Here is a 26,124-nt window from a genome sequence, read left to right on the forward strand (position 1 = left end):
CTGAGGAATTGCTGCCCAGCAGCCTAAGCTCCCCTAATGGCTGTTGAATGAATCTGTGCAGCAGGTTCTTGTCCCCCCCACCCCCGCCCCCGCCCCGTGGTGGCACCTGACAGGCAGACTCAGTGCCCACGGCCAACCCCAGCTGACCCAGAGCAGGGAACCCTGAGGCTGGGGCTGGGCGGGGGTGGGGTGGGGGGTGTGTGTGCACAGCTCTGAGCGGTCTCTGTGCCCCTCCCCCTTCCAGTATGTGACTTCCTGCTGCCCGGCACCCCCCTGGCCCCGCAGCCGTGGTACGTGGACCAGCGCCTCACGCTGCCCCTGCTCTCTGCGCTGGTCATCCTGCCCCTGTCGGTCCCTCGTGAGATCGGGTTCCAGAAGTACACCAGGTAGGGCTCTGTGGCCGCTTCCTGCCAGGCTGGTGGCTCCGCCCAGGTCCCCGCATCTGCCATGTCTGCACCAGGGATTAGGGGCGTGGCCAGCTCTGGGCCTCCCACTTGGAGGAGAGAGAAAAGAGGGGAAGGGATACAAGTGACATGTGTACGTGGTGGAAAACAGCGGAAAAACCACCACCTGTATTGACGTGGATGCAATTCTATTACTTAATTGTTACAGACGGTTTAGGCACACAGGACGGTGGGGAGGCGGGGGTGCCAGACACACACTCGTGGTTCATCTGACAGTCTGAGGCTTTGTGTTTATTTTTTTTTAATGTTTGTTTTTTGAGAGAGAGCGAGGAAGCAGGTGAGGGGCAGAGAGAGAGAGAAAGAGACAGACAGACAGACAGACAGAATCCGAAGTAGCTCCAGGCTCTGAGCTGTCAGCACAGAGCCCGACATGGGGCTCGAACCCACGAACTGTGAGATCCTGACCTGAGCCGAAGTCGAATGCTTAACGTGCTCCGCCACCCAGATCCTTCTTCACCTGTACTTTGGCCAGACTTTAGTTTGTCAGAAGCGTTCATCTGCGTCTGCGCCCGTCCTTCCCCTGTTGCATTGTGAACAGCAGGAGACTTTTCACCTGAGAACTGGGACCAGAAGACGGCACGCAGGAGACCCAGGTTCCCTCAGTGCCACGAGCCCTTGCCTGGCCCCTCTGTCCTATGAGCGAGGTCAGGGGCGCACCCTGCTTCGCTGTGGCCAAGCCGAAGGCATCCCGGTGTGGATGCCGCGTCTGAACAGCTATTTTGTTGGCAAAACGCAGGCTGCTGAAGTTAACACCTGTTGGGTGTCAGCCTAGTTGGAACTCGACCCATTTTACCCGCCTTCCCGCTGTCCCCATTGCACAGACAAGGAAGTCGAGGCTCAGAGCAGTGAGAACCTTGCCCAGGACCTGGCAGGTGTGGACAGAGCTGGCCTTCGGACTCTGCTCTGTGGGACACCGCAGGCTCTACACGGCGGGGCTGGTGGCCCCGTGATTTTGTGGCCATACCGCGGAGGCCACTAATGCTGCGTACGGCCTGTGTTAGCATCCTAGGCACCCTGGCCGCCTGCTACCTGGCCCTGGTCATCGTGGTGCAGTACTACGTGGGCTCCCAAGGCCTTGTTCGCGAGCCCCACCCTGCGCAGAGGTGAGTGGGAGCAGGTGGCTTTTCCTGGCTTCCGGGGGTGGGGGGCTGTGCAGGAACCCCGGGAGGAGGGACCCTCCTCCCCATGGTTTGCACAGAGCCCTGGCCCCTCCCGCTGAAATCCTGCACGGCTCTGAGTCAGCAGAGCCCGACCAAGGTCCCTTTCCTTCTTCAGGATGGACTCAGCTATTCCTAGCAAGGGCCAGGGACAGAGAGGCACAGGGGCACTAAAAGCCCCACCAGCTGGGGCTCCTAGGTTGTCAGCAGAGGTGTCCCCCACAGCACGGGGATGGCGGAGCTGGCCCACAACGCACAGGTGCCTGGGCAGAACAGGAATGGGTGGGGCTGTGCGGCCTCCTGCCTGAGAGGGGCCCGGAGCAGGGGTGGGGGGGGGGTCCTGGGAAGACTGCAGGGGGTCAAGCACAGCAGGGCTGACGTCGGATCTGCTCGCAGCAGGACCGGCTGCGGGGACATGTGACCTGTAGAGTCACCCAGATGGGCCCTGCGCTTGGGTTACTGTCTTGTTCTTGCCATCCTGAGATTGTTTTTCTTATTTTAATGTCTTATTTATTTTTGAGAGAGAGAGACAGAATGTGAGCAGGGGAAGGGGTGGAGAGAAAAGGAGACGCAGAATCTGAAGCAGGCTCCAGGCTCCGCACTGTCAGAACAGAGCCCTATGCGGGGCTCGAACCCACAAGCTCTGAGATCATGACCTGAGCCAAAGTTGGATGCTTAACTGAGCCTCCCAGGTGGCCCCTTTTAAAAAAAATTTTTTTCCTTTTTTTGAGAGAGAGCATGAACAGGAAAGGTCCAGAGAGAGAGAGAGAGAGAGGGGGGCAGGCAGGCAGACAGAGAATATGAAGTCGGTTCTGCACTAACAGCACAGAGCCCGATGCAGGGCTCAGACTCTTGAACTGTGAAATTGTGACCTGAGCTGAAGTTGAACACTTAACCGACTAAGCTATCCAAGGGGCACCACCATCCTGAGATTTTTTTTTTAATGTTTATTTTTGATGGAGACAGAGGATGAATGGGGGAAGGGCAGAGAGACACAGACTCTGAAACAGGCTCCAGGCTGTCAGCACAGAGCCTGATGTGGGGCTCGAACCCACGAACCATGAGATCATGACTTGAGCCACAGTCAGATGCTTACCCGACTGAGCCATCCAGCCGCCCCACCCTCCTGAAATTCTTAATTCAACAAGGGGCCAGCCTGTTCATTTTGCACCAGGCCCCACAAACTACGTGGCCCCTCCTGGCTGACAGATTGGAAGCAGGACATCAGGAAGAGAAGAGGCTAGGGTGACTGAGCTTGGGGCCTGAGCACCGGCAAAGGTGGCAGTGCTGTTCCGTGGGGTGGCTAAGGCAGGGGCTGGAGGAGGAAGCCAAGTGGGCACGTGCTAAGCTGGAGGCGGTTTTGAGACCTCAGGTGAAGATGTCAGGTGGCCCATCAGACCTGCGTGTCTGGAGGTCAGAGAGAGGGGTCCGGACTGGAGAGAGAGAAATGTGGTTGTGGTTGGTGTTGGCCCAGAGGTGGCATTCAAGGCCGTCACCTGGGTGAGAACCGTACTCTGAGCCGTGGTACTCAGTCCAGCGCCGGGAGGTGAGGGGCAGGAGGCCGAGGGGCTGGAAGAAGAGAAGGAAGGAGAAGCTGGAGGGATGGGGTGGCTTCCCAGGGATCCTGGAACCAAGGGGCGCCAGCTGGGAGGCTGAGAACACCGGAAGGGTTGTCTCAGTTGAGTCTAGAAGTCCAAAGTCAAGGTGTGGCAGGGCTGTGCTCCCTTCTCCACCTCCAGGGAAGGCTCCTCCCTGCCTCTTCCAGCTTCTGGGGCCCCGGTGATCACTGGCGTCCCTTGGCACAGACACATCCTTCTGTCTCTGTCTCCATCATCCCAGGACCTTCTTCCCTTGCCTGTTTTCCCTCCCAGCGACACCACCACCCACTCCAATGTGACCTCATCTCAATTTATGTAATGATATTTATGCAGACCCTATGTCCAAATAAGGCCCTGTTCTGAGGTTCCCAAGGGTGGGTTATAGATTTGGGGGGATGCGATTCAACCCAGTGTAGAGGGTGATAGTGGGCCTCAGCAGTTGGTGAACAAAATTTCAGGAAGGTTGGGGTGACTGCCACCAAAGTGCTGTTGCTGGGTCACCTAGAACTGAGTCCCAGCAGTGAATTTAGTCATGGAGGCTGCTGGTGATGGGAAGAGCTTCATCAGGGCGGGGAAGGGGGTGAAGGCCCAGGTGGATTCAGTCCAGAGGAGAGGGAGAGAGGCGGGCAGGAGAGTTCTGAGGAAGGGAAGAGAGGAATGGGCAGGAGCTGACGGAGACCAAGGCCAGCTGGTGCTACTTACACCCTTCTCCCCTGAGGTGCTGGAGGCTGGTACCCAGAGCTCCTTGCAAAGGAAGCTGGGAGGGGGGACCTGTCTGGGGGCCCCTGAGGAGACTGGGCCTGAAAGTTCTGCCCTGTGTACAGCTCAGGCAGTTTGGGTGGTGGTCAAGCCATCCTTGCCCTGCTGGGTTTGATGGACGCTGCCTGTGCCCCCGCCCCTAACCTCGATGGGAACAAGCAGTCGCAGCGGGAAGTTGGGAGTTCCTTCTAGCCCCATCCTGCACAGAGAAGGTCAAGTTAGCAAATGTCTGCACAGGTGTATCTAGAAGATGCAGTGTGTAACATGCATCCTTTTCCTGGTAATTAAAAAGCCTGTCTCCCACCTAGTGGAGTTACATTTCCCTGGTACTGTTGAAACCTCCTCTTTGAGTGGAGATTGTTTGGAGTTGAACTTTCTGTAGTAAACACCTATTCTTGTCTGTTTGCAGCCCCTCCTCCTGGACCTCTGTGTTTAGTGTCTTCCCCACGATCTGCTTCGGATTCCAGGTAACGTCAGTGCGCGTGCGTGTGTGTGGAGGAGCGTGGCTTTGCGGGCTGTGGGGACTCTCTGCTCCCTCGGGAGAGTGTGGCCCCCACCCTCCCAGCCCCCCATCAGGAAAGAAAGTTGAAGACTCGCTGTAGGACAAGATGGGCTCCCTTCTGGAAACCGTGCGTGTCGGTTGTGGGCTTGGTGGGGTGCGCATTGCTGTTGAACCTGGGAACCTGGCCTCAGCGACATCAGCAGCACGTTGCTGGGTCTGGGGTAGCTTGTGGGAATCTGGAACTTGCAAGATTCTCGAGGGGCCGTCACTGTGACTGGAGACCTGGGGCCACTCGCTCATGTGGGACACCTTTAGGCGGGTGGATCCTGCCCCCTGCGCCTTGGAGAGGAAGGATCCTGGCTCGGGGCTTGCGGGCAGGAGGGCTGGGTGGCATACAGGCTGGCCGTGTGGCACGGCGTACCAGGTAGAATATGTAGTCTGTGACACTGCGTTGTCACTGGGCGTGGCATCCGGGGGACCGGCTCCTGAGGAAACCCTGCCCAGGGCAGATTCAGAGACACCCTTTTCCAAGATGCTTGAAACTTGCAAAACCGTGGGAGGCGACCGGTGAAGGGGAGGGCGATCGGCTAGTGAACCCGGAGGGGAGGGTCCCGGCCGCTGTGGGAGAGCTGCAGGGGTGAGGCGGGCGCCCCACACAGTGCTGGAGGGGGCACTGGAGGCCATGGGCTCCTCCCTCCAGGGGTTTCCAGTCTCCTGGCTGGAAGTGGTTGTTTGTAGCTTTCTTTTCATGGTTGATGATAGGAAAGATTTGCCTCTGTCCTAAGAATAACCACCGCCACCACCAAAACGGTCCCGGAGTGAAATCGAGTTCACGGCGGGGGTGGGGGGTGTCCAGCCCGACAGCAGTGCCTCCCAGCCTGACTTTTTTCTTCCCTTCTCTGTCATCCAGCTCCTGTTTTTGCTTTTCATCTTGCATTTTCTTTGAGGATCATTTTTGAAAAAAAAGCCCTGGAACATTTCCATTTATCTTCCTTATAAATCAGCCGAGCCCTCGCTTCTGGGGCTCAGCAAGCCGCTTATAGGAATTTCTCACATTGCTTCTTGCACGCCCAATATTTTGAAAGATCCAAAGCGATGATTTTGTCGTCAGCGTTGGAACACAGCCTCCGTCCCTCTCTCCTGTGCCCGGGCGCCATATGGTGTGGCAGGCTCGCACCGCGGGGGCCGCTTTCCAGATGCTGCCGAGGGCTGCCCCCCTCACCTTTGCCTCGGCTCCATCAGCTGATTCTCCTAGCAACCAGGGCCTGGGCTGCGGTTTCCAGGGACACGGGCTGCAGGGATGCAGCACTGGGGAGCCTGGAGAAGACGTGGATTGCAGGGTTGGGGTGGGGATCAGGCCAGAGGCAGGGCCACCAGGATCTGGGGGTGGGGGGAGGGCAGCTGAGGGTGAAGATGGTAGGAGAGAGGGGAGGGGCGGCCTGGTGGAGGGGTGGTGCAGGAGGGGGATGTCCCCTGTTGTCCTCAGGGGTCTGACACAGCTCTCCTCCCCCAAGCAGCAGGGTCCCCGGTCCAGCCCAGCCTGCACCTCCTCACGTCCCATGGGCCCGTGGAGGGGCAGAGGTGGGGTGCGGGCCCTGCTCCCAGGCCCCTGGCACCCCCCGCCCCCTGGATTTCTCTGTGGCTCTGCTTAAATGGCTCCATTGAGGCATCACAATGTCCGGTGCAGACAATTCACTCATTTCCCGCTGGTAACTCAGACGCCTGCGGCAACGCCATCGAGGGCACCCTGTGCCTCCCCACGCCCTGGCCCCCACAACTCTCCCTCTGGGTCCGCCTGTTTCGGGCATTTCTGTGTAATGGGGTTCTGCAGCAGGTGGTCCCTTGTGCCCGGCGTCCGTCCCCCAGCGTGAGGCTCTCCAGGTTCACCCTCTGGTGGCTGCAGTGAGGGTCCCATCCTCGGCCGGGGGGGTGTGAGGCCGGCGCTCCTCTGCCTGCCCTTCCACCGCCCGGGGAGCAGCGAGCCAGCGCCAGCCCGGGGCAGCCCCGTCCTCGGGAGCCATGCTCTGGTTCCTGGTGTAAAAGCTGGAGAAACAGGGCCTAGGAGTCTCTGGACCCCCTGGAGGGAGGGCCACGTGTCCCGCCCCACCCCTGCGCTTGGCCTTGGCTGGGAGACCCCCGCCTCATGGTGTCCTGTGCCGTGCCGTCCCACCGACTCTGTGGGCCCTGGGGGCTGGCATGTACTCGGGAGCAGGGATGGGGAGACCCCGTCCTGGCACTGGGCCATCCAGGGACCCACGCGGACAGGCCTCAGAAAGGCCGTGGGGGCATGTGCAAGAGGCGGGGACCTCGGTCACCCCGCTTCCGCTGGTTGCGCCCCCTCTCGAGGGTCAGGCCACTGCGGCCCGGCTGAGCTGGCCTGTGGGCCAGCGGCTCCTACAAGGTCCCGGAGGGAGGGAGTGTGTGAGCCCCCACCGCTCCCGAGGACGCACCCCTCCCTATCATGCTCCGTGAAGGTGGGGGGAGGGTGGTGTTTGGCTTGTTTATGGGCTCCGAGTGGGACTGTGACACGTGTGAGTGCTGGGGAGCGGGGCTGGGTTGGGGATGCTTCCTCGTTGCTGGAGGGGCGTGTGGGTGTGTGTAACCGGGTCACCCTGGAGCTCTGGGCCAGGCGCTGTGCTGCCTGGACTCGGAGGCATAAGTGAAGGAGATGAGGTTCTTGCCCTCACGTGGCTCACACATGCTGAACGAGCAAACTGGCAGTGCTCACGAGGGGCGTGTGGGGACACAGGGAGGAGGGGGGTGGGTCCTGCTGTGGAGAGCATTCTGAAAGAAGGGGCAGGCACTGGCCGGCCCCGAGAGAGAATCCCAGCCGGAGGACCGGCACAAGCAAATGTCCTGAGGCAGCGAGCAGGGACAGAGGTGAACTGAGCTCAGTGGGTGAGGAAGGTGTGGCTCCTCGGGGCCTGGAGAGGCAGCAGGAGGAGGTGGTCAGCGTGTTTGGTTTGGATGGTAAGTGAGTAAAGAGGCTGACGTGTGTAGGAACTCTAGAACAGTCTGGAAGCTGTAGGGGGCATCAAGATAAAGCCTTGCCTCTCAGCCCTGGCTGTGTGGTGCTCAGGGTCTCCTGAGCTGCTTGTGAAATGCCACTGCCCAGGACCTGTCCCAAGGAAATAAAGTCCTTGATGTTGGCTACAAGTATTTTATATTTAAAATTCCTCATGACATTATCAACTGCACATGAATCCTATGAACCGTGGCTTTGTCTATTCCCATGTGACCCTCAGCCCAGGTCTAGAAGGTTACCGGCACCGTCAGAAGCTCCCTTAGTGACCTGGTCCACTCAATGGCAGCCTCATTTTGTCACCGGAAGTGGTGGCAGTTCTTGGGGGCCATTGGGCAGTGACCAGAGACGTTTTTGGTTGTCACAACTGGGGGCTGTTCCTGGCATCCAGTGGATTCACGCCAGAGATTCTGCCCAGCATCCTGCGGTGCACGGAATCGCCCCAAATGTCCAGGGTGCTGCAGTGGAGGGCCCTTGCTCCCTTGCAGTTAACCTGAACTTGAACTTCACGTCTGTAGAAACACGTTTTGTCTTGCTCGGTGGTCCGGCTGTGAGGTTGTACTTGGATGAATGTCTGCCAGTTTCCCTACTGGACCTTCTGTCAGCGGAACTGTGGGTGGCTCCCTGGGCTCTGGGGCCCTCGGAGGGCTTAGGTTGTCCCCGGGGCCCCGAGCGCCCCCTGAGCCGCGCCCCTGCCTTGCAGTGTCACGAAGCCGCGGTGTCGATCTACTGTAGCATGAGCAACCAGAGCCTCCCTCACTGGGCCCTGGTGTCCGTGCTGTCCCTGCTGGCCTGCTGCCTCATCTACTCGCTGACAGGTGAGGCAGCGGGGGGCGCGGGAGACCCCGGCTAACCGGCGCTCAGCTGTGAAAGCCTTCGTGTGTTTCCTCCCGGCCCCCCAGCAAAGCCCCCATTTCACAGGGGGAGTAACTGGGGCGCATACAGCGTCTGTGGCTTGTCCAGGGTCTCCCGACTAGCTGTGCCGGGCTGAGACCCTGCTCGTACGCACTGCGCCCTGCCCTCTGCTGAGGGGACAACAGTGCGGGTCCCCTAGTATCACATCTGGGTGGCAACTCACAAAATGCCCTCGGGGATGCGATGGGTGTGGGTGCTCAGAGACCTGTGTTCTGGGCAGAAGGGCCTCCAAAGGTGGCGGAAGTGTGGCCCAGAGAGGGCTGTGATATGCTCAGGGTCACACAGCGAGCCCCCAGCCCAGGTCTCAGGCTCAGGCCGAGCCGCTCTCCTCCTGCCCAGGGCTTCGGCGCCCCTGACCTGGGGAGCGCTGGGGCCACCCTGTGTGTCAGGCGCTGTGCACCTCCGTGGTCACCCGAGAGCCCTGGGGGACAGCACGGTGACGTGGCGCTCTCTGTCCATGATGTCCCCATGCCATGCCTTCCATCCTGTGTCTCCCGCCGGCAAGGCGCCTCTCTAGTCCGCTCCCTGGCTTTCCACCCTCTCGGCCTCCCAGGGGTTTACGGCTTCCTGACCTTCGGGATCGAGGTTTCCGCGGACATCTTGATGTCTTACCCAGGCGACGATGTGGTCATCATCGTGGCCCGGGCCCTCTTCGGTGTGTCCATCATGACCGTCTACCCCATCGTGCTCTTCCTGGGGAGGTGAGGCCCGGACAGGAGAAAACGGAGGCGGGGAGTGGAGGCGGAGCCTGGAGGCCAGGCTGCCCTGGACCGCACCCCGCGTGGCCCTTCTGTGTCGGCACCTGCTACAGCTCAGCTGCGTGCGGTCTGGCGGGGTCCTGGGGGGGGCGGTGCCTGGTGGGGGCAGGGAGCCCGCTGGGTGTGCGGGGTGCCCAGTGGGGGCGGGTGCGGCGCTGGAGCCATTGTGCCTTGTGGCCGCCAGGTCGGTGCTGCAGGATTTCTGGAGGAGGAGCTGGTGCCGGCCGTGTGGGCCCGGGGCCCTGGCCGAGCCCTCAGGGCCGTGGGTCCGGGTGCCGCTGACCGTCCTGTGGGTTGCCGTGACGCTGGCCATGGCCCTGCTCCTGCCCGACCTCAGCGAGATCATCGGCATCATTGGCGGGATCAGTTCCTTCTTCATCTTCATCTTCCCAGGTGAGGCCCCCGCTCCACTCTGCGCAGTCTCCGCGTGTGGGGACTCGAGGGTCCAGGGGGCGGGGGGGGCGGGGGTCCCACGGAGAGGCTTTACTGACTGGACCGGGCCAGGGGCTGCGTGGGCCTTGAGTTAAACATGTTCGCAGGCCCCTTATCGGTGCACCTGCTGGAGTGCCGTTGTCACCCCGTCCTGCAGGGGAGAAGGTGGCTCTGGGAAGCACTTTGAGAGGCAAGTGCCGGTCCCGGGCTCCTCCCTCCGTCAGGCCCACCCTGGGTCTGCTGGACGCAGCTGTGCCAGCTGGGAGCCTTCCTGGCGGGTCACTTGGGTGCAGTCCCTGTGTCTTGCATGGGACCTTATGGTCCCAGCTGTTTTCTGTGCTGGAGAGGACCGGCCAGGATGGGTGGGCTCAGCGGGGGACATGCTGTCGGCAGAGGTGTCTGGCTTCCGGTCCCGGGAGAGCTGCTTAAAAGAAGAGAGAAGGGAGGTATCTGCCAGGTGTTAAAAATCTCCCAGTGTCAGGCCCCGAGTCTGGCCCTTGACCTCCGCTAGCCCGGAGGGGTGCTGTCCTTGTGGCCCGAGCAACAGCCTCGGGGCGGCGGAGATGTTAGGTGGATGCTGGCGTCTCTCAGGTCCCTGGGGATGGGCTCTTGAGCTCAGGGCCACTCTGGGTCAACAGCTCAGGGCGGGAGTGTCCCCGTGTGTCCTTCGCAGGTCTGTGCCTCATCTGTGCCGTCAGCGTCCAGCCTGTAGCTCCGTGCGTCAGGTGAGTGTCCCCGGACAAGGGTGACAGCGTGGGCACTTGGGCTGAGAGCGAGGGGATGGGGATGTGGCAGGGCCCACGGAGATCCCACGTCCTGCCGATGTGGAAAAGCGGCCGGCCCTGGGGCTTGGCGTGCCCACAGCGACGGGCCGTCTGAGCCAGGGATCGAGCCCCCGCCAGCCACGCTGGGGCCGCGTGCTGCCTGTGCTCACGCTCCCTTCTGCTCAGAGGTGATGGCCTGGGCTGAGAGCGGGGCCAGGCCACCCGTCCTGCAGACGGGGACGGACCCTTGTCCACGGGCGCACGGCAAGTCAGGGCAGAGCTGGGACTCAGCCCGGGCTGACAGGGTCCAGGCCGCTCGCCTGCTTCCTCCCTGCCCCACGTTGTGGGTTAAGCAAGAGGAGTTGGGGGCACCCCTTTTTTCCAGCAGAGGGCCCTCCTCTCCTGCTTAGCCTGCGCTGCGCCTACGGCCTTGTCCTTTGCCCTTGAGGGGCCCAGTCTGACCCCGCTGAGAAAGGGAGTGTGCACACTGGCGTACCATACCTCAGCAGAGGCCTGGGTGCCTCTTGCTCCCATTCCACAGGTGTGAAGACTGAGGCTGAGGCAGGTAGAGAGATGCCGTCCGGTATTCGCTGGGGCGCTTACCACAGAAGTCAGTCTCTCCCGGCGCTCACGTCCACAGTCAGGGTGCCGGCAGGGCCAGGCTCCCTCTGAAGCTTCTAGAGCCCCTTCTGTTCTTGCCACTTCCTGCTTCTGGTGGCTCAAGGTGCCCCTGGCGTGTGGCTGCCTCACTCCGATCCCTGCCCCTCTGTCTCTGCCTCAAGGCCCCCCGTGCCTCTTCCCTACAAGGACACCCGTCACTGCACTGAGGGCGCACACCAAACCCAGAGTGATCTCATCTCCAGATTTCTAACTTCATTACATCTGCAAAGACCTTATTTCCAGATAGTCACGTTCGCGGGTTTGGGGTGGACCTGAATTCCAGGGACCACCCTTCAGCCCAGGGCGGATGCCCTTGCGTTAACAGCAGCTGAGGGCTTGGGTGCCCCCGGCAGGCCGCTGCCTCTCTCCCCGCTTCCCTCCAGGCCTGGCTTTCCCACAGCGGCGGGCCAGGCCTCGTCCCCTTCTGGGTGAAGGCTTTTCTGGACGCCTCTGAACCTGACTTGGGCTTGGGGCTGGCCGCCACGGTCTGGGGCCTCCTGCGCGGCTCCTTCCCTGCAGTGGTCTCTGAAGGCCCTGCTGTGTCTATTTTGTGCCTTGATCCAAGCTCACAACGCTTCTTCCTGGTGGGCTTTGAAGGTATTTCTAATTCTAGAGCGGGCGTAGGGCCTCTGATCCCTCAGAGCCACTCCGGGAGCCCGCAGGCCTCGGAACGTTCCCCACGCTCTCCCCACCTCCGCATCAGGGGCGTTCACCGCTCGGCCTCGCCAGACAAGTTATTTCTGTGACGCGGGTCCTGTGGCCTCTGTCGGGAGGTCAGAACCGCATCTGGTGTGCGTGCTCTCTGCTGGCGCGGCTTCCGTGGTTGTCCGGGCAGCCACCTCTGCCACCGCGCCCTCGTGCCCAGCCACCGTCCCCGTCGTGGGTGACTTCGGCCTTTCTGCTCCTTCGTCTTTTCCAGGGGGGCTTTGGGCCCCCCCTCCCGTGGCCCCCAGAGGGAAAGGGGTGGAAAGACGTCTCCTTCCCCCTCTTCCTTGGCCTTGATGAAACGCCAGGGAGGAAGGGAGTCCTGAGTTCACAGTTGCAGCGAGTGGTTTTGAGTGTTTGGGGCTGTTACAGCCGTTGTCTTGGAAACCGCCCCCTACAGGTGAGGGAGGACACTATGGGTTTTTTTCCCAAATCGGTGGCGCTACTGGCTTCGTGTGCTAGGCCGCCTGCATGCACTGGGCTGTCTGTGGGGCTCCGGAGGCGCGTGCTGATGCGGGTTTGTTGGCCCGGCAGGTGCTGTTTGGAGGTGTGGGGAGTGGTGTCCGTGCTCGTGGGCACCTTCATCTTTGGGCAGAGCACCGTGGCAGCCGCCTTGGAACTCTTCTGAGTGGGCGGGGGTCGGCTTGGCCCCACGCGGCCCGCTGTGAGACCCGAGTCCTTGTGTCATAAAGATGCTGGAGAAACGGACACCTTCTGCCTCCTGGGGCTGCTCACTGGGGCTTCTGCCCTTCAGACGGTTTGGGGGGACCTGCGTCCTGGGGCCGCCCTAACAAGGACCACAACCTGGGGGCTGTAGACTGCAGAGATGTCTCCCCTCGTGGTCTGGAGTCGGGGGTCCGAGATCCGGGTGTGGGCAGGGCTGCCGCGCTCTCTTTCCAGAAGGATCCACCGGCCCCTTCCAGGCTCTGGTGTGGCTGGCCGTCCTTGGCACGTCTTGGCCTTCGCTTCCCACGTGGTTGTCTGCCCTGTGTCTCTCCAAATATCTCTCCTCTTTTTTAAAATTTATTTTGAGAGAGACAGAGGGTGAGAACCGGTTGGGGAGGGGCAGGGAGGAGGAGGATAGAGGGTCCCGAGCCGAGCTGTCAGCACAGAGCCAGATGCGGGGCTCGAACTCACGACCTGCAAGATCGAGACCTGAGCTGAAGTCGGATGCTTAGCCAACTGAGTCCCCCGGGTGCCCCCGAAATTTCCTTCCTCTTACGAGGACCCCGGTCATTGGATTAGAGCCACCTCGTAGTCCCGTGTGACCTCATCTTAATTTACTTACCATCTGCAAAGATCCTCTTTCCAAATAAGGTCACAGTCACGGCTTCTAAGAGTTGGGACTTGAACCTGATATTTCTAGGAGATACAGCTGATCATCGAAGTAGGGGCTGGGGCCCAGGGAGCCCTGCTTTGGCCCACTGTCCAGTGGGAGGACCCCTGGGATTCAGGGAACTGTGTGCGGTTTCCTCCGACCCCACCTCCATCCTGGGCTGAGGAGTCGCACTTGCCACTGAGGGCCAGGGGACCAGGGGGCAGGGCTGGGGGAAGGAGGGGAGGGAGGCAGCTTGCGGCCCAGCTGCTCCTACATGCCATGCTTGCCGGCGCTGACCCTGCGTGGGGCCTGGGCCGTCCTGGATGTCGCTGGATTCGGGCCCCTCCCCCTCTGCCTGGGGACGTCAGCTGGAGGCCAGCGGTGCTGGAGCCACGAGGGGCCGACGTCTGAGGACCCCTCCCTCAGGGTAGGCGGTGGGCCGGGCTCTGTCCTGTCGTGTGATGCGTACCTGACTGTGGGAGGCCAGTAGTGCGAGGACCGTGTTTACGAGTTTTTCCAGCCTTCCACCTGCACTGGTTTGTTTTCAGGTGTATGTAGTTCACAGGCCGTCAAGTTCACCCTGGCAAAGTGTACTATTTGTCAAGGCATAGGGTCGTCCGGCCGTCACCAGCGTCTGACTCTGGTTTGTGTTTGTCCCTCCGGGGGACCCGCACCCATTTCACATCGTGTAATGTTTCCAAATCGCAACTAAGACTTGGGGGAAGGGCATGTCCTTTGAGGCTCAGAGCTGGGGTCGGTTCTGTTCCACCATCCGTTTCTTTCCAGTGCATACTCCTGAGTGGCCGGGAGGGTGCGACCCGATTGGGCCAGTCCCAGGGACAAGGGTGACCTTGTGCCCCGCCGCCCCCATGCATGTGTAGACTCTGACCGAGTATGTGGGGGCACCGGAGTCTCCTCCACACGCCCGCTGATGACCAGCTCCACACATGCTGTGTCCAGAGGTCATGGCCTGCCTCTGGACGAGGGCCTCACGACCAGGACAGGCGCGGGGACAGAAGTACCCCTGAGCAGCAGTGCGAACGGACTCATTTATCACTTGCCCCCGTGTGCTTCCCGGCAGCGCTGGGGCCGTGGAGGGGCGGGCGTTTACGGAGTCCTAGGGAACAGAGTATGGTTGGGTGAGGCCAGGACCGTAAAAGGGGGCATTGTGTGAACTGGCTTTAGGCTTGAGCACTGGCTCTGCCGTGCGCAATGTCAAAATTTGGGGAGTTTATGAAACCCCTCTGGGATTCCGTTTCCCCACCAGCAAAATGGAGCAGGCTCACTGTGGAAGGAGAAGGCGGGCGGTCATGTATCCACGGCAGCCACGTGGCAGGACCTGAGCAACGGGTAGTTTTATGTCCAGAGAACCTCGGTGGAGATGGGGGGGAGAATGCTGAGCTTCCTAGCAGCCGAGGGAAAAGGGAAATAGGACCCTAGGGCTCCTCCAACAGCAGGAAAGCGTATCAGGGATGATGTGGACTGAGAATGTGGAGAGAGAGAGAGGGGGTGGGGGTCTTTAAGGGGTGGTGCGTACCACCATGGGGGACAGTAGTTTTCATCTCGACCTGTGTCTGGTACAGACATGGTCCTCCGAGGACCGAGCATCAGCTCAACCGTCATCCCACAGGGACCTAGCGTGGCCAGAGGAACGAGGCTGGGACGCCATTCCGCCGTCTGCCCTGACGAAGGTAGGAGCTGACCCTGGCTGTCCTCCGAGGCGAAGGGACTCGCTCAGGTGTCAGCTTGGAGGAGGGGCTGAAGGGTGTCCCCCAGGTCGCCGTGGCGTCATGGAGGGCCTTGGGCACGGGCTCTGGGCTGCAGGCTCTGAGCCAGGTCTGCCTGCCACCTACAAGCTGTGTGACCTTGGCCCGCCCTTGCGCTCAGGTTGTGGACCCGGGAAAACCTCCCGAGGGCCTTGGCCCCCGGGCCCCCCCTTCCCTTCTCCCTCCTGGGACTGTTTGCATCCTCTCGCTCTCCTCCGTCACAGCCCGGGACAGCCTTTGTCCCCACCCCGGGATAGCCGAGATGGACCTGCAGCCCTGTCGGCACGGTCCCTGGCCGCGGTGACACACCTGTGCCTGCCTGTAGAGAGCCTCATCTCACAGACTCGCTGTGGCCGTGGCCACGTGAGGGTTGAGCACAGTGATCGGCTCTCCTGCCCTGAGTGGCGCTGAGCCAGGGGACAGGTGCCCCGCCCCCCCCCGGAAGTCAGGCAGGGACGCCAGCCCCGGGCACTGCTTGTCCCCTGAGGACCTGTCCCCATCTCCCACCCCCAGGCCTGCCTCCTCGTGCCTCCCGAGGGCGGTTTCGGGTTTGAACTGGACACGGCAAGAATGTCACTGGCCACCGAACGCAGGTGGTGAGCTGCTCTGTGCGGGTGAGTTGTTTGGGGTTTTTTTGGGGGGAGGGGTAATTGAGGTGAAATTTCTGGAACACACAGCCAGTGTCAAGTGTGCGACAGTATTGATTAGTGCTGTGTAGCCACCACCTCTGCCTCGTTCAAAATCGTTTCTATCTCCGTGAAAAACCGCGGTCCCTCCCCCCCAGCCCCCGACGGCCGCGCCTCTGCTTCCCGTTTCTACAGACGTGACGTTTCCAGACACAGCACTTTGTGACTTGCTTCCTGCGGTATTTCCTTCTTTTTGCGGCTGCATAATATTCTGTTGTGTGGACGGACATCCTTTTGTTTGATCCTTTAGCCACTGACGGACATTTGCGGTGTCTCCACCGTCTGGCTGTTGTGAATAAGGTGCTGTGGACGGCAGTGCCCAAGCATTTGCTTAAATGTATCTTTTTTTTCAGTGTTTGGGGCCCCGTGTGCGCCTCGGAACAGAGCAGCCAAGTCCCCCAGTAATGGGCTTGGACCGAGGAAGCCGACTGAGCTCTTTGGATCCAAGTGGTGCCGTGTGCTTGCTGTGTGACCCCCGGTGAGTGACATGCCCTCTCTCTGTCTCTCCTGGGAACCTGCCCCTCACAGGGGGGCATAGGCAGCAGCGAGGGGGCAGTGGCTGGCGCCTGGGGGTGAAGGGTACAGTAAGCGGGAGCTCTGATACCTTGTGGGGTTGAAATGTGTTCTCAGAGCCCGTGCCCACCCACCCAGCACCAGGAAGGCTGAGCCTGTGGGCAGCAGAGGTGGGATGCGCAGCACAGTGTAACCCGTCCAGCTCCTGGGGTTCCTCAGTTGCACCCCAAAGAGCCTTTTATCATTTTTAATGATAGAGAGGGAGACCCAGAAGTCCAAGCAGGCTCAGAGCCCCATACTGGCCTCGAACTCACGAACTGTGAGATGATGCCCTGAGCCGAAATTGGAGGCTTAACCGGCTAAGCGTCCCCCCCACACCCCCCCGCAGATGCCCCTCTGAGAATATTTTCAAAACAGCTGAGCTGATGGGAGCAGCACGTTCAGGGGGCTTCTGAGGCTGCCCGCAGGCCCCAGTTACGCACCATTCTTGGGGGCCACGCGACTCCTGACCTTCAGAGAGGGGTCTTCCCCCCCACTTGACAGATGAGAAAAGAGGGGCTCTGGGAGGCTGGCTGTGAAAGCCTGCGGCTCGGAGCCGTGCGCTGGGATTCACCCCTGCTGCTTGCGCTTCCTCCGCGCCCAGGCCATGCGGGTTTCACGGGGAGGGGAGGCAGGGGGCTCCCCAGCTCCAGGCAGCCCTGGGGTTCCCCCCCAGGCCCGACCCACCTACTGGTGCCCTGGCTTCTGGCCTCCGTCTCCTCCCTCCTGTGTTGGGAGGGGGGATGCACGGGTCTCTCTTTCCTCATCCCCTGAGATGTTCGTGTAGAACATTTTGCTGCTAACCCAGCCAGGGGCCAGAAGAGGGGACGTTAGAGCTTGTGGAACAGGACTTGAAATAAGGTCTAAGTCTAGGGTCTGGATCTCTTGTCTTGTTGGAACAGCTTATTTACAGCTGTGCCGGCAGGGACTAACTGTGCCCAGAGTGGGCTGGCCTTCGTCCTCGACCTCAAGGACCCTGCAACGTCCTGACCCCAAACCTCTTTGTTTCCCTAGGGCCTCAGACCAGAGGTGTGGGCTTGCCCTCCCGAGGGGCTGGAGGACCGGTCCCCTGGGGCTCGGGGCGGCACCGCTCTGTGCGCGTCGTCACACGTCCAGCCGTGCTGGCACAGACGGGAGGGGACAGCTGTGCTCTGGGCGAGGTCTCGCTGAGATCCCGGTACGTCCTCCCTTTGCTGATTTTAGTCTGTACCCTGTGGTTGCCGGGTTCTGGGAGTCCTCGTGAATTACTGAGCCAGACGGCGATTCTTGGGGACGCCCAGAACATTCTGTCTCGTAGAAAAGGAAACAAGCTTGGGGGAGATTTCAGGGCTGAGAAGGGGCCGGTGACCACGTCACCCCCCAGCTTACCATCAACTAGAGGAAGCAGAAGAACACACAGCACGAGGTTGTTCCCACCGGAGTTTATTGGTGCCGGGGGGGCCGGGGCTCTACGGTCCTGTGCGGCCCGGGCACAGGCCTAGCTGGGGCACTACAGGGTCTCGGCTCCTACAGGACGCAGAGGCAGTGGCCAGCGGAGGAGAGGGGCATGCGCGGCCACGGGGGGGGGGGGGGGGGGGGGGGGGGGGGGGGGGGGGGGGGGGGGGGGGGGGGGGGGGGGGGGGGGGGGGGGGGGGGGGGGGGGGGGGGGGGGGGGGACGGGTCCGGGAGGCCTCACGCTCCCTGCTGCCCTCTGGCTTCAGCAGGGCTCTGCCGCCCAGGGGGCTCTCTCTCCCCCTTCAAACAGCAGGGAAAATACATTCTTGGCTGGAAGTACAGTGAAAAGACGGTGTGTACACCAAAGTTTCTAGAAAAGAGGGGGCAGGGTGGCAGGCTCATCTGCGGCCTCAGGGAGGTGGTCAGTCACGGCCCGCGGTGCACCAAGCGGCTGGGGGGAGCAGACACATGAGGCAGAGCAGGTGCTGGCAGAGCCCCTCCTCCAGCCCGTGGGGGCCCCTCCCCAGTGGGGTGATGTACTGCTGTGCATCTGAGGGGTAGGGGTTCAGGGGGAGCCATGCTGGGGCTCTGCCCTCTCCCTGCAGCCCCCCTCCCCCTAAGCCCTGCTTTCCAGCTCGGCCCTGTCCTTCAGGGGTGAGCCTCACCCTCCAGCCCGCCATCTCCCCCGGGCTAGGCCCCCGCACACCTGGCACCAGGATCCTGGCGAGGGCCTCAGGCCGACTCAGCGTGTCCACCTTGACGTGCCGGAAGGCCTTGCACACGGGGCTCTGCAGGTGCCTGCCAGCCGGTGGGGGGGGGGGGGGGGGGGGGGGGGGGGGGGGGGGGGGGGGGTGAGGGGGAGGTGAGCGCCTGGGGCAGGGCTTGGTCCCCACGAGGCTGGCAGCAGGGGGCCCGGGAGGAGGAGGTAGGTGGAGGTTTTCGGGGAAGAACAGCCTGGTACTGTGGACTTTGGGCCCTGGGGGCAGGGTGGGCCAGGAACCTGGTTTAGAGGCGGGGTGGGGGGGGAGAGGGGCCCGGCAGCCGGGGCTGCCCAGGCCTTGGGGCTCCACTCACCTCCGCCACTCCTCCTCTGTCTCCCAAAACTCATAGACCACGAAGGTGAAGCCATCGGCCAGCCTCACTGCCGCGACGCTGCGGGGACAGGCTCCAGCTGGAGGCCCGGCCACTGCTGCACCCCCCACCCCGAGCATGACCAAACGGGGGAGGGACCCCCAGCCCCTGCCCTCCACTGTGTTCAGTGAGTCTCTCCACCACCTACCGCCAGGCCAGGTCCCTGAAGGTGGCCAAGAACTACTCACAATGTGAATTAGACAATGCAAGGACACTTTAAAGCGGCCTTAAAGTCATTTAAAGACCCCACCTTTAAAAATAAAGGCATCTTCCAGCTGTACTCTCCCCTGTACCTGTTTCATTTAATCCTTAAATCTTTCCTGTGACTGGGCGTTGACCCAACAGTAGTCGGGGAAAGGCAGGGCCCTGAGTCAGGGGCTCCCCGCGTGCGGCAGGCTGCAAGGTCCCATCACCCTCGAACCCTGGCCTGACCCCCTGAGCCCCCAGTGGGAGAGGTCTTGGCCCCGGAGGAAGCAGGGGGGTAGGCAGGGACCCTGTAACTACAGGCAATCCCAGGTTTCACCGCAGAGACAGAAGTCGGGCCCCAAAGCTGCCGAGAGCATCCTGCCTTCCCCGCGCTCCTGCCTCAGATCACACTCCCCCCCGCAGACCCCCGTCCCCTGCCTGTCCGACAAGCCGTCACCCAGCCCCCTTCGTGCTGCTTGACTAAGGTCATCGGGGCAACTGGGAGCTGAAAGCTGAAAGCGACTGTGGGGCCTGCCCGTGGCCGTGAACACACCGGAAGCGGTGGGGGCGGGGCTCGGAGACGACAGTGCTTCCAGAACCGGGCAGGAAGCCCCTCTGCGTTCCACCTGCTCTCCCTCCCAGGCTCTCCCCGGAGGCGAGCCCACCATCTTCCCCCTGCACTACACCTGCTGTCTTGACTTGAACGTGGCCCAGAAGGGCTCATAGGACACCCCCACCCACACCCCTGACCTCGCCCGGCCGTCCTGCCGCGTTTCCCAAGCCAGAGAACCCCGGATCCAGCCTTGCTGCCCCTCCCCCTTCCCCCCTCCCAGCCACTAGGCGTGCTCAGCTCCAAAACCCACATCACACAAAGACCCAGGCCTCTCCTGGCCCTGCTGCACCCCATCCCCACTCACCCCTCCTTCACACAAAGGAGACCAGACCAGGTCTGCCTTCCACTCAAACATCACCGACACGGTCCCTACCAGCCCCCAGTCCTCTCCCGTGGTCCCTGCCGGGCCATGTGAGGTGCTTGCTTGGTCCCCAGACACGGCACCCTTGCTGCTGCGCCTGGCCTCACGCACGTGCAGCCCCTTGACCTGGAGGGGGCTCCCTTAAGCCCCGCTCTCCAGGACCCTGCTTCCGGCCCGTACAGTGTCCATGGCCCTCCAGAACCTTCTGTGCCCCTTCCCCACTGAGCAAATGCTCAGCTGGAGCGACGGGGTTCCCAGCTGTGTCCCCACGAACAGGGCGAAGGCGCGTGGGCTCAGGAGCTGGAGGAAGGGGAACCGGAGCCCGAGAACCCAGGCAGAGTCCTGAGGCTCCAGCTGCTGTCCTGGGGCGTGAGACAGGGAGGGGCGACAGCCTGGGAGCTGGGCCCTCAGCCCTCTGGGACAGCCACCAGCAAGGGGGAGGGCCCACTCAGACGTGGCCACAGGCGCGGCCACGACCGTGACACTAGCAGCTCACACGGCGGCCGAAGCCCTGCCTGTTCACTATCCCGTCTTCACAAGCCCAGCGAGTGGGGTCCGGAAGTGGCCCCACTTTACAGATGAGGACGCTCAAGTCAGGCAGTCACGGCTGTGTGTGCGCAGCGGGGCGAAGCCTGAACGGACCGGCTCTGCCTCCCGGGGGGTGAGGCTGGCCCTGCCCTCTGCCCACCCAGCCCAGCCCCGGGCTCACTCACTGGAGGCAGGTCCTGGCGCCCACGGTGCCCCGCAGGTACTGGCGCAGGGAGTCCACGAACTCGGTCAGCTGCTCGGGGCACACGGCCATCTCCTGCCGGACCAGCTGCAGGGGCGGGGGGAGGAGTGGTTAGCGCCCGGCCACCCCCTCCCTGCCCCGCGGGCACAGCCCTAGACCCCGACTCCCCACACCTTCCTTCAGAGAGGACGGATGATTTGGGCGCTCACACGAGGATTCCTTCTTACCCACGACAAGCGGCTAAAAGGAACAGGCACCCAGCTGCTAAAGGCAGACGGCGGCGTGCTTTCGGGACACGGCGCAAGGGCCTTACTGAGGCTCGGTGGCCGGCGGGAGCTCGGGTCCGAGACCCACCCCAACCAGTGCCCAGCGAGATTCACTTCGTGGCGAGTGTTTTGGGGTCACTTCGCCCTGGGCCAACTGTTCTTGACCAAAGAACACCCCTGGCCGGAGAGGCAGCCAGGCACTAGGGCTGCGTCTCCCCTCGTGGTGGTCCAAGCATGGGGGTGTCACGGACACCAACTCCGCCCTGGCTCCGGCAGGGAGGGGCCCCCAGGAGAGGGGCAGGAAGGGGGGCAGGAAGGGGGCAGGAAGGGGGCAGGCCTCACCATGTTGGTGCCTTCCTCATCTGAGAGGCGCTGCTGAAGGTCAAACCAAAGGGTCTGAAACAACAAAGCACAAGAACATGTTGGAGACAGAGGCCACCTCCCCCAGGGAGACCTCCAGTACCACCACAATGAGACCGGAGTGTCCAGAGCCAGCAAAAGCTCCGGCTTCTCCACCCCAAGGCCCCTGGGACCCCCCGGGGCCAGGCCTCACTGGACAGTCTATTCTCCATACCCAGGGCAGGCTCTGAAGGCAGCTGGGGAGGGCGGCTGGGAGACGGACCCCAGGAAGCAGAAGAGATCCCTTCTGGCCTTGGCAGCTGGGAGCCATAGAAGCCACCAGATCTAGCGCAGAGGGCATTCTGCCAGGGGTGGGGTTGTCTTGGGACAGGACACTTCTGAATCCAGGATGCTGGTTTTTTTTGTCACGACTGCTGACGACAGCCCTGCGACCCTGTCAGCTTGCCAATCACCCCGTGCCAAGACCCCTTGTGACCCTGACAGCAGTCTGAATGGGGTGGTTTGTGATCACCGGCCGTCTCGGGCGACAGGCTCCACAGATGCGGCCCGGCGGACTCGCCAGGGCCCTGAGGAGGGCGCAGGCACCCCTGCTCGCTGTTCACGAGCACGTGCGGGGTCTCGAACGCAGCGCCCACCGGGTGCCCAGCAGCCCACAGCCCAGGGCCCTGGGCTCCAAAGGCCGCAGGGGCGGGCTGAGCGCCGGAGCCGGGCTTGAGGCCAGGGTCTCTCGGCCCCGACCCACAAAACCGTGCTTCCCCTGCAGCTCGGACACCCCAGGGAAGACCACCTTGGCGCCTAGGCCCGCCTGTGCTCCGCGCGGCCGGCCTGGGTCTCCAGCACAGTCACAGACCCGGACAGACCCCGGTCTTTCCTCTCTCGTGTAGAGAAGGCACTTCAGCGGGCCAAAGAAAACGGTGGTCATCAGGCCCGTGACCCGTGCAGTCACCACCCTGAAATTCTTAACGTTTGAACAAGGGATCCTGCCTGAGTGCCCCAAAATGGCCCTCATCCTTTCTACAGCTGGTCCTGCAGAAAGTCCTGACTTCTCAGGAGCAGGGGCTGGAACGAACTTTCTAGGTGGCCAAGACAGGACCCCCAACCCAGAGGCAAGTCTGTTTCCATCATTTTCCAACCATGTAGGTGGGCTCCTGGGGTCAGGGTCTGCAAGTGGTTCCTTTGGCATCTCCAAGCCAGCAGGGCCGCAAGGGGGTGAGGAGGTGAGGAGGTGAGGAGGAGGGGAGGAGGGGAGGAGGGGAGGAGGGGAGGAGGGGGGTGGGGAGGAGGGGAGGAGGGGAGGAGGGGGCAGAGAGGCCCCCTGTTCCTGGCCTCACACCCCTGCGCCCCATCAGTCCCCCCCAGGCAGAGCTGGCGGGTGCAGGTTGGCACACGGAAGGCGGGGTTCCCCTGCCAGTCCGGGATTGGCCCCTGCCGGCGGTCCAGACCAATCAGAGGCCAGCAAGCGGGGCCCCGCCCTGTCTCCAGGACACCCAGGTGCTCCGCGGTCTCCAGCCAGCTGGTTGTTAAGACGACAGGATGCTAAAAATAAGCTTCAAAGAACCTCCCTCTGGAGGCGCTGGGAGTTGTTATGACAACGAAGCCTCGGGGTCCACGGAGCCTTCCCCACGCTCCCACTCAGCTGCGGGCTTCGCTGGAGGGGGGTCCCCCCTCGGGCTCAGCCCGGCTAGTGGGACCACCACCTCCCCCGCCCCAACCAGCGTCTCCTCTCCATGTCTGGCCGGGGCCTCCCTCCGCGTGGGGGAGCCCCCCGCCCCACCCCCACGAATCCCCAAGAAACCCCAAGCCCATCAAACCGCTTTTCTGCCCTTTTGCAAAAGATGTAAAAATTTCAGAAAAGTAAGAGAAACGTAAAGTCGCTCTACCGCACAGCTCTGAGCCGCCTGCTGCCTTGGGCGATGCAGGGGAACGGTCCGGCGCTGCGCACAGGTTTGATACCAGAATATCTAGTAAGGATGCCTAACAACTAATACAATGCTCACGACACAGAAGGCTCTGGGCTACGCCCTTAAGACTTCATTTTCTTGGGGCGCCTAAGGGGGGCTCAGTCGGTTGAACGTCCAACTTCGGCTCAGATCATCATCTCACGGTTCAGGGTTCAAGCCCCAAGTTGCACACTGTGTTGACAACACAGAGCCTTCAAGTTCTCTGCCTCCCTCTCTGCCCCTCCCCCGCTCTCACCGTCTCTCCTTCTCTCAAAAATAAAATATTAAAAAAAAAAAAAGGCATCTTCTTGAGTCCTCACAACAACCCCACGAGGAGTACTATTCTGAACATTTTCTCTGTGGTGAGAGCAGGAGTCTGAGACTCAGAGAGGGCAAGTCCCAGGCCCAAGGCCACAAAGCTGCTAAGTAGTTTAGCCAGGATTTAAATCTGCGCACTCTGATACTGGAGCCCAGCGGTAAACCTTAAGGCAATCTGCTATCTTCCTGCCGACAAATGGTCATTGTCTGGGCAGAACTGTATCCTCTCCTAAATCATGGTCAAGCCCCCCAGCCCCCAGCACCTGAGACTATGACCATGCTTGGAAATAGGGCCTTTGAAGAGGTCATTAAGATGAGGGCGTGTGGGTGGGCCTACCCTTGACCGTGTCCTTAGAAGGTGAGGACAGATGGGGAGGACGAGGAGGAAGATGAGGACAGAGACAGGCACGCAGGGAGGACGGGCGAGGACACAGGGAGGGGGTGGCTGTCCTCACGCCCAGGAGCAGCAGCCCTACCCCCAGCCCGATCTCAGACTTCTCGGCTCGAAGGGTGACAGAAGAAACGGCCGTGGGTTGATCCCTGCCTGTGCTACGGGGTTCCGGCCACCCGGGGAGACAAATGCGGTCATATGGGGGGCCTGCCGGGTCCCGAAACGTTCCGCGAAGACAGGGTTCTGTAGACTCTGCTGCTTTCTGTTACCCACGGAGGCGCCAGAGGTCTCTAGCCTCTCCCGGGCCACCGCCGTCCCTCACCCACCACCACCTGCCCAGGCCAGGCCCACCTGAGAGCAAACGCGCAGGGCGCCTCGTCCCCTGCCGCTTGCCCCAGGCACCTGTCCTCGGACAGGTACGAGGGACATCTTCCCCCTAGACCTGGTCTCCAGGCTCCCAGGCTCTGCCCGGCCTCGGGGCCCGACCCTGCACTCACGGGGGACAGCGGAGAGGCGCCTGGGCTCCGCGGGCTCAGTACCTTGTTCTCCAGCCGCCCCACCAGCTCTGCCAAGCGGCTGATCTGGGCTTCCAGGCCCTCCTCCTTGGGGTCCGCCGGGACTAGGAGAAAGAACAGAGATGCTGATGGACAGGAGGGAGGGGGGAGGAGGGGGGAGAAGGGGGGGAAGGTGGGGGGAGAAGGGGAGGAGGGAAGGGAGGAGGGAAGGGAGGGGAGGAGGGAAGGGAGGGGAGGAGGGAAGGGAGGGGAGGGGAGGGCACCCCCCCACCTCACGATGCCCAGTCCTGCTGGGAGGCCCGGGCTGCCTCTGGGCCAGTGTCAGAACTCCTCCAGGACCCCCCTCCCCAGGCCAGTGCTCCCCACCCGAGGCCGCCACGCTCTCTCACCAGGAGCAAGACTCTTGCCGTGTTCCGTGGCCCCCAGCTTGTGGTTGGGGGCGTGGGGGGGAGCGGGGCTTCCACGCCAGGCCTCCACGGCGCCGTGGCCGGGTTTGCTGTGGTTCTGTCTGCGGTTCGAGTGGGGAGACACACACTATGAGGGAGGCCGCAGGGCCCCGTCCACTCTGAGCAGCTTTGGCAAACATTAAGCAGCGGCCGTGAGCCCAAACGTGTGCACTTGACCTGGTGCAGCCCTGTTCCCGTGAGGCATGCGGAATGGCCTTTGTTTCACGGAGGCGGCACCAAGGCCACGGGCAGAGGACCACCAAGGCCACAGGGCAGCCGGCAGGGCAGTTGGGGCCTGGACTTAACTACATTCTAGGACCACACAGCCCAGGCTTCAGTTCCAGGGCGGGGGCGATACTGAGCCAGGCCCCCACCCCGCTGCCTCACTCACAGCACCCCGTTCCCCTCCCCGTGGGGTTGGAGAGCCCCGGTCTGTGCCTGCTGAACAACTCGCCTCTCGGCCAAAGGGAGCCCTCGAGACAGTCCAGAGAGAGCCTGGGACAGGACAGAGACATCAGTGATCCTGACCTCAGCTGGGCGGAGAGAGAAGGGCCAGGCCCCGCCCCCTGTCCCTGGGCGCTGCCCCCGGCGCCCGTGTGCACGCCCTGCCAGGCACCACAGCAGGGGCTCCGTCACTGCTTAGTGAATTCCCAGACCCCTGCGTGCCCAGAGATGCTAGAAAGTTCACCGCAGACACAGATACACCCAGTCACATGGCAAACACGCCGTGCCCAGCCCCCTTCCACACTTGGTGCGTTCTGGAATTTGTCTCCTAGGAACCTGAAAACTCAACAAGGCCCTCCTCTGTGCAGTGGGGCCGTTCCAGCCTTCTGCAGGGAAGGCCGTGGATTCTTTGAGGTGTCAATCCTGATGCCCCACAAACTAGCAGCAAATTGTGTGGTGGAAGCCACCCCATGGGCAGGGGGCTTTGAACCAGTGGCTCGGGCCTGGACGGGGTGGCCTAAGGGGACTTGCAGCCCGGAGCTTAGAGAGCTGAGATTTGGGGCAGTTTGGGGTGAGAGTGTGTCCAGGGAGGTGTCTCCCTGTTGTGACCTGCCCCTGCCCCCAAGGTCCCAGCACAGGGGCGGGCGGGTGTGACCGCTGACCCACGACAGAGCTGGCGCTGTGCTGGGGGTCAGCGACCACTATGCAGGGGCCTATCTGATCTGCGGCAGGAGAAAACACTAAGTTTGTAATCAAGACAGTGACCCAAACTGTGAAGGAAATCTCTAAGTGTCAGCTTCCAGAGCTGTGGCTGTCCACACTGGGGCCCCTCAGAACCACGGATGCAGAGTTCGGGGCTCACCTTGCCCAAGGTCACCTAGTCCCCAGGCACATGGACGGCCCCAGTGAGCAGCAGGTTGGGGGGGGGGGG

The 26,124-nt window shown here is 62.2% G+C and overlaps 2 protein-coding genes across 11 annotated transcripts in view; one reads left to right on the forward strand and one right to left on the reverse strand.

Annotated features, from left to right (window-relative positions):
* SLC38A8 (solute carrier family 38 member 8) overlaps nt 1-18,903 on the forward strand; it is a 24,937-nt gene extending 6,034 nt beyond the window's left edge. For 2 of the 10 annotated variants that reach the window (XR_003903761.1, XR_003903768.1), the window contains 14 exons: nt 245-386; nt 1,466-1,567; nt 1,740-1,880; nt 4,388-4,445; nt 8,206-8,320; nt 8,923-9,118; nt 9,360-9,568; nt 10,281-10,332; nt 14,685-14,745; nt 15,334-15,434; nt 15,860-15,984; nt 17,073-17,235; nt 18,145-18,286; nt 18,603-18,903. Coding sequence is in view for 2 of the 10 variants with exons in the window: in XM_029925294.1 (XP_029781154.1) it covers nt 245-386; nt 1,466-1,567; nt 1,740-1,880; nt 4,388-4,445; nt 8,206-8,320; nt 8,923-9,118; nt 9,360-9,568; nt 10,281-10,332; nt 12,271-12,364 (1,109 nt within the window). In the remaining 8 variants the exon portion in view is untranslated. Of the gene's footprint in view, nt 1-244; nt 387-1,465; nt 1,568-1,739; nt 1,881-4,387; nt 4,446-8,205; nt 8,321-8,922; nt 9,119-9,359; nt 9,569-10,280; nt 10,333-12,270; nt 12,447-14,684; nt 14,746-15,333; nt 15,435-15,859; nt 15,985-17,072; nt 17,236-18,126; nt 18,287-18,602 lie in introns of those variants that run through there. The other 8 variants (XR_003903763.1, XR_003903762.1, XR_003903766.1 and 5 more) reach the window with 8 other exon arrangements.
* Nucleotides 17,723-26,124, reverse strand: part of NECAB2 (N-terminal EF-hand calcium binding protein 2) — a gene marked incomplete at its 5' end in the record, with an annotated part of 29,926 nt that continues 21,524 nt past the window's right edge. The window contains 7 exons of the mRNA XM_029926142.1: nt 17,723-17,943; nt 18,199-18,290; nt 18,567-18,644; nt 20,497-20,600; nt 21,122-21,175; nt 24,328-24,407; nt 24,693-24,811. Of these exons, the coding sequence (XP_029782002.1) occupies nt 17,915-17,943; nt 18,199-18,290; nt 18,567-18,644; nt 20,497-20,600; nt 21,122-21,175; nt 24,328-24,407; nt 24,693-24,811 (556 nt within the window). The remainder of the gene's footprint in view (nt 17,944-18,198; nt 18,291-18,566; nt 18,645-20,496; nt 20,601-21,121; nt 21,176-24,327; nt 24,408-24,692; nt 24,812-26,124) is intronic.

The sequence above is a fragment of the Suricata suricatta genome, chromosome 16 (assembly GCF_006229205.1).
Source record: "Suricata suricatta isolate VVHF042 chromosome 16, meerkat_22Aug2017_6uvM2_HiC, whole genome shotgun sequence".
In the NCBI taxonomy this organism is placed as follows: Eukaryota; Metazoa; Chordata; class Mammalia; order Carnivora; family Herpestidae; genus Suricata; species Suricata suricatta.